This window comes from Suricata suricatta, chromosome 16 (genome assembly GCF_006229205.1).
Source record: "Suricata suricatta isolate VVHF042 chromosome 16, meerkat_22Aug2017_6uvM2_HiC, whole genome shotgun sequence".
Classification (NCBI taxonomy): Eukaryota; Metazoa; Chordata; class Mammalia; order Carnivora; family Herpestidae; genus Suricata; species Suricata suricatta.
In genome coordinates, this window is record NC_043715.1 from 9830492 (window position 1) to 9836940 (window position 6449).

A 6449-nucleotide genomic window follows, 5' to 3' on the forward strand; every position below is an offset into this window, starting at 1 on the left:
ACCCATGGAATCACAAGAAGTAATAAAATGATGGCTACCAATTTAATCAAATTTATAAGAGAAATTTACACACTGCACCTTGCACATTTCAATCACAGTCTAAAGAATTCTTATGAATTAATCACTAGGTAACAATGTCTTAATCAAGATACCGAAAAACAGCATAAATACTGCAAAACTCTCATACCTGTTTGGAGCTAATCATTCCCTTAGGTCAGACAAACATTGACCTATCTTCTATACTTATAATTTTGGATATTCTAGAATTTAACATAAATAGATTAGTTCAGTGAAATCTCTTTGATAAACGGTTTGATAAATTGTCTCAGGACATCATGCTTATAAAATTCATCCATTCCGTTTCTTGGTGGTTACTATTACATTGTATGAATAAACCAAAATTGTCTTATTCATTCCATTCCTGATGGCAAATGTTTATTTCTCAGGATTTTTGCCATCATGAATAAAGCTGTTATGTACATTCATTACAAGTCTCCTTATTTTTAAAGAAGTTACGTTTTCATTATTTGTATAAATACTAAGTTTGTAATCTGTTGATTACATGATACTTGAATCATTAACTTCATAAGAAATTGTTGAAGGTTTTCCAAGTTGGTTGCAATATTTTATACTCCCAAGAGCAAACTGGAAGATTTCCAGTTACTTCAAATCCCTGTCAGCATGTGGTATTGTCAAGTCTTTTAAATTTTGTCTATTGGAGTGAATATGAAGTGGTATCTTACAGAGGTTTTAATTGCGTTTTTCCAATAATAAGTATTTTTAAGGACTATTGGCCATTCATGTATCATGTTGTTTTAAAAAATTTTTAATGTTTATTAGTTTTTGAGAGAAAGAGAAAGAGAGAGAGAGAGAGGGAGAGAGAGAGTGAGCAAGTGCACGCTCACAAGTGGGAGAGGGTCAGAAAGAGGAAGACAGAATCAGAAGCAGGCTCTGTGCAGGGGGCACAGAGCCTGATGCGGGGCTCAAACCCACCAATTGGGAGATGATGACCTGAGCCAAAATCAAGAGTTGGCCACTTAACTGACTGAGCCACCCGGGCTCAGTATACCCCACGTATCATGTTTTATGAAGTGTCTATTCAGATATTTTGCTCATTTGCCTTGTTATTTTTCCTCTTGAGTATCGAGAGATTTTTGTGTTATTTTAATATATTCTGGATATAGCATGTTTGTCAGATATATGTGTTTTGCATTTAACTCCCCTCTCTGGGGCTCATTCTCTTATTTTGGGAATTGCAGCTTTTGAAGAATGAAAGTTTTAAATTTTAATGAAGGACAATTTATCAGTTTGTTTTTATAGTTTTTGCTTTTGGTGCCCGATGTAAGAAACTATGCCTATGCAATTGATAAATTTCATTTCATTTAAACTCTCAGCAGATAACGCTTCCTAGGAAATATATGTTACCTACATATACACCAATATTTATAAATATTTTTGTAACTGTGTGTGTGCACGTGCATGTTTATGGCCACAGAAAACCGTCCTGTACCCATCTGGTTCCATAAGTTTGTGCCAGGTCCACGATTTGTTCCACAGTCTTTTTTTGTTCTAGAATTCTCTTCTGATTCCAAGGTCAGTGGTTGAACTCCAGGGAGAGTGAGATCACAGACGACTGGCACGTGAACTTTGCAGCCTCTTCTGTGTCTGTGAACCACAACTACTTGGATTCCTGATATAAGGACTCTTAGGTTCCACTTAGATTCCTGATCTTCTGCCAGGAGCTCTATGTTTTTCAGAGAGTTTTAAATGGGAAGACCTGCTCATTGGAAGGTTGAAATTGGGAGTCGGGATAAATTAAGTTGGGATTTTAGATGTAGAAGTACCAGGTGGTGCCTTTATTCCTGGCACTGCATTCAAGTTCAGCCAGATTTCTGAGTCTGCACCACCTCCTCTATCGGGCTTCCTTTCCCAGAATGGACCCAGGTGTGTTTGGGATCCTTTGGGGTCTTAAAGGGGTAGAAATTCTATGCATTTGAGTTCGAGTGAGTGGATTTATGTTAAAACTACACAAACCTGGTGCTCTATTGGTAAGTTTACTATACAGGAGTATATGCTGACAATTCTGAAACTACTTTATGTATATACTAGGTTTGAACAAATAATAAAATGAGAGTCAAGTTTCTTATTGTCAGAGAAAAAAGGTACAAATAATCAGCAGGTGAGAGCTATAATAAGCCCTGCGTTACTCTGTAGTTGGCATTAGGATGAAACTCAGGTTTATTTTAATATATATTGAAAGACAGAGGGTGACAGTTATAACCATGTGGAGATACATAAATTCGTGTACATACATGTATTTCCTAGTTCTGTCTACAGAGAAGGTCTGGAAGCAGTGACACCCCAGTAGCAATGAAGAACCCAGTGTCCAGACACGGTTCTCTAAATTCCATTGTTCAACTAAAAAACAATGAGGTCTCGCTGGCAGAGTATAAAAGGGAAAAATGGTGCCTTTCCAGTGGAGAAACTTGGCAGACGCCACTTACCCAAGTGGTCACTGTTAACACTAATACTGATGTAAAATGAATGCGACGGGCCTGTGATGCAGGGCAATGAGAGAAGGACTTCCTCCTTGCGCCGTTCTTCTTGAAAATCGACAGCCCCCATCTGGTCATGAAAATACATCAGACAAATCCAAATTGAGGGAGTCTCCAGAACGCCAGTACACCGTGAAATTGCCAGGTCATTGAAAATGAAGTTAAAATAAGAAGTTGTCATAGACCAGGGGTGCCTGGGTGGCACAGTCGGTTAAGGGTCTGACTCTTGATTTCAGCTCAGGACATGATCTTATGGGTTCGTGAGTTTGAGCCCCCATCTGTCGGTGCAGAGCCTGCTTGGGATTTTGTCTCCATCTCTCTCAAAAACAAATAAATAAGCTTTAACTAAAAAAAAAAAAGCTGTCACAAACCGGACTAATTTCTGCAGTATCCTAGATTAGATTCTGGCCCCCAAAAGGGGGAAAAGTGGTAGCTATCTGAGAAAAGTGTCATTTAGTTAATAGTTTTGTACTCATGTTAGTTTTTTACCTTTAATAAATGTACCAGTGTGGAATAGATGTTACCATCAGAGCAAACTAGGTAAACGGTATGTGTGAATTCTGTGTACTGTCTTGGTACCTTCCTCTGTAAATCCAAAATGATCCCAAAATTTAAAATAATTAACAAAATAAAATTACATAATTAAATAAGACAGAGGAGACTTTCCTTTTGGAAGGACTCTGGAATTTTTTTTTCTTTTTTCAAAAAATGTTTTTTTATTATGTATTTTGGGGAGACAGAGAGAGAGAGAGAGAGAGAGAGAGAGACAGAGGGAAAGTGAGCCTGAGTGGGGCAAGGCAGAGAAGGAGACACAGAGTCCTAAGCAGCCTCCAGGCTCTGAGCTTTCAGCACAGAGCCCCATGCAGGGCTGGAACCCACAAACAGTAAGATCATGATCTGAGCTGAGGTCAGACGCTTAACCAACTGGGGCACCTTGGGAAAGTTTGAAGTTCATAAATTATGTTTAAAGGGAAACTTCAATCAATTCCCCAAAAGATTCATTGTTCAGGCCTAATTTTTATCAGAAAGCTATAAATCCTCTCCAATTCCAACTATGTCTGCATCTTATATTTTTATAGTGCTTATGGTACTTTGTTTTATTTGAAGAAAGATATTTTAATTTAAAGTAGTGGAATTTATCAACATTTTCTTTCATATATTTTGGAACTTTCGTGATTTGAAGTCCTAAAAATATTCCCCTTTGTGTTATTTTAAAAGCTTAAAAGTCTTCTATTTTATTTTCAGAACTTTAATACGACAAGGAATGATTTTTATATTTGCAAGTGAGTCATAATTCTGTGAAAACAAGGAATATCTTTTTTCCTGTGGTTTTTGGTCCTGCAAATCATCTGGGGAAGGTTCAGGGTGTGTCAGGCAGAGTCTGACCTCAGTCAGATTGGATTTGGATCTGTCCCTTTGTCTGGGCCCCGGGCTCTTGCTTTGAGAGGGTGGGGGAAATGTCAGGAACTGTGGAATAAGAAAGATTAGAGCCTGGCATGAGGCTGCTGGATGACTAAGAAATACAAGATAATTGATGAACTGAGAAGATAAATGGAATTTGTCACCAGGGTGAGGTGTATCAACTTGGGATTTATTTTTGTAAATTTTATTGATGCATACTCTACTTACAGAAAGAAAACAAAACTGAAGTGTACAATTCAATGGAGATGTGCAAAACTGACTCAGCTCTGTTAACAGCAGCCAGGCCAGGAAACAGAACATTCAAACTCTATGATGTGATTTCGGGCCTAGCGAAGAGAGAGGGCTGGCGGTGAGGTTTGGTATTGGTGGCTCCTCGGGATGGGGGTCCACTCACAGCGCCCACTCGCGGAGGGGGCACACATGGAGTGCAAGGAATGGTTTCCTTCCCAGATTTTGTATCTACAGCCTCGTTGTTTCCACACACACTCTCCGACGTCAGGCTCAGGGCAGGGACGCCAGCAGAAGACGCAGGGCTGAACCTGGGGGTGGAGGGAGATACGGGACTGCCCACCTCCTGTTCACACACCCCATCCTGGACAGGCAAGGGCAACAGGGGTCTGTGGACAAGGAGAGGCTCAAGGGAGCACCGAGGGGGGCAGGACAGGAAGGAAACAGTGGGAAGAAGCCAGGAAATGGAAGGAGGTGAAAGAGCAGGGGTCATCCAGAGAGGGAGAGAGCAGGGAGGAGGGTCTGGGAACAAGGACAGGGGGCAAGAGCAGGGCCTGGGCTGCAGAGAAAAATCACCGCAGTGGCTACTCACTCGACATTTGCATCCTGTTCTGTATGCTCCCTCAAAACCTAGCCTCTGCTCTCTGGAGAGCCGGTACCAGAAATAGACCAGGTGGCATCTTGTGAAGCGCAATGTGCCCCCCCTCATATAGCCTGCAGTGATGGGGGGGGGGAAGGCCTGAGTCAGCACAGCATGTATGGATGTCCCCTGGGTGTCAGACGGGCGGCTCTAGAACCCCTGAGGCTGGTACAGAGTCAGCCTTGAATGGGGGTCTAGCATTGCCCCACGAAGTCTGTCAGATCGCGACAAAGTGGCCCTTGGTCCTTGGTGGCGCTAGTTGCAGAAGTCGGGTGGTCCTTTTACGGGGAAGTGGCAAGGCGAGGGGCGGTCTGTGGACAGGGATGCTCACCTGCAATAAGTAGTTGTGACTGTTGAGCGGTCCTCAGCTTATAAGCACACTCCTTTGAAGGGATGGGGGAGTAGATCTCTTGGATTCTTGGGTTGCCCCTGGGAGCCTTGAGCACCTGCAATGGGAGGGGAAGAGTGGCTACGACTGTAAGTTTACAAAGAATTTGCTAGGCTCCAGAAACCATCCAAATCTCTCAGCAAGAGCAGATAGTCTTGCTTATTTTGAGGAAAAGAGGTAAGAAGGAAGGAGGTACTGAGTTTACCTTAATGACATTGACTCTGAAACCTTGTTTTGTCACAGTTTTGTTTCCTGGTCCTTGTATATCAGCTAATATGACTGAGAGGAAAAAGAAATGGGTTAGGGCACACAGGTTCATTGATTTAGGGTCCCCCATCCAAAGGCTCCTGAAGACATCGATCAGATCACCAGAGCTCCCCCACCTCTGCATTCCTACGCCCTAGGGTCAGACCTTCTTGGTGGAGACTTTTCTGGTGTCTCCTTAGACTCACCGATGTCTGATGTGCAGTAATGTGCCTGCGGGTGCTGAATTTTACAATCACAAGCATTGCAAGGTGTTGGCAGGGCCAGCAACAAAGGGAAGACTAGCAGGACTGGAGGATCCATAGTGGACCCTAGGGGACACAGGGCATGGATTACAGCATGAACTTCTAGCCCAGCCCCTCCATCCACCTCTAGACAGAAACTGGGATGACTTTAGAGGACTGTCTATCTCCCTTCATGTTTCAGGACCCGAGAGAGATGGGACCCAGCTCCCGGATGCATGAAGTCTACGTCCTCCATCTCAAATGCCTCACCTCTGTCCGCCGGAGCCAAGGTGGACCACAGCTTCTGCAGAACACCCAGCACCAGGAAGGATAAATAGCCCTCTGTGTTTCCTTTCCACCCTAGGGCATATCCACGGGGAGGTACAATGACTGGGGGGACTAGTCAGCTGGAATCCTTTCCCTTTCATCATTCAGGCATATCAACCAGGCAGGTACAGTGTGATTATTGCATGCACTTGTCACTTGGACTCTCCGTATGCTTATTCAAAGAGCCACAAAAATTGACCCATTCCTGGTCATTATTTTGGGCTGAGCTGTGTCCCTCTAAAATTCACATGAAAGTGCTTGGCTTGGCTTCTGGCCCAGAGCGGCTACTAAGTTCAACCTGGAGATTCCTTATAAAGGGACCCAGCAAAGCAGACTTCAAAAACAAACAAACAAACAAAAAAGTCCTTATGAACAATCTTTATTCTTGCTGAGCTTATGTA

General features: G+C 42.8%; 1 protein-coding gene across 1 annotated transcript; it reads right to left on the minus strand.

The window, feature by feature from the left end:
- Positions 1 to 4145: 4145 nt before the first annotated feature.
- Positions 4146 to 6051, minus strand: LOC115280946 (metalloproteinase inhibitor 1-like). Its single transcript, XM_029926134.1, has 6 exons — positions 5992 to 6051; positions 5686 to 5808; positions 5439 to 5512; positions 5177 to 5291; positions 4798 to 4919; positions 4146 to 4516 (listed from the first exon to the last, which is right to left on the minus strand). Exons 2-6 carry the CDS (start codon positions 5798 to 5800, stop codon positions 4304 to 4306), a joined length of 639 nt encoding a protein of 212 aa, XP_029781994.1. The 5' UTR covers positions 5801 to 5808; positions 5992 to 6051; the 3' UTR covers positions 4146 to 4303.
- Positions 6052 to 6449: the final 398 nt, after the last annotated feature.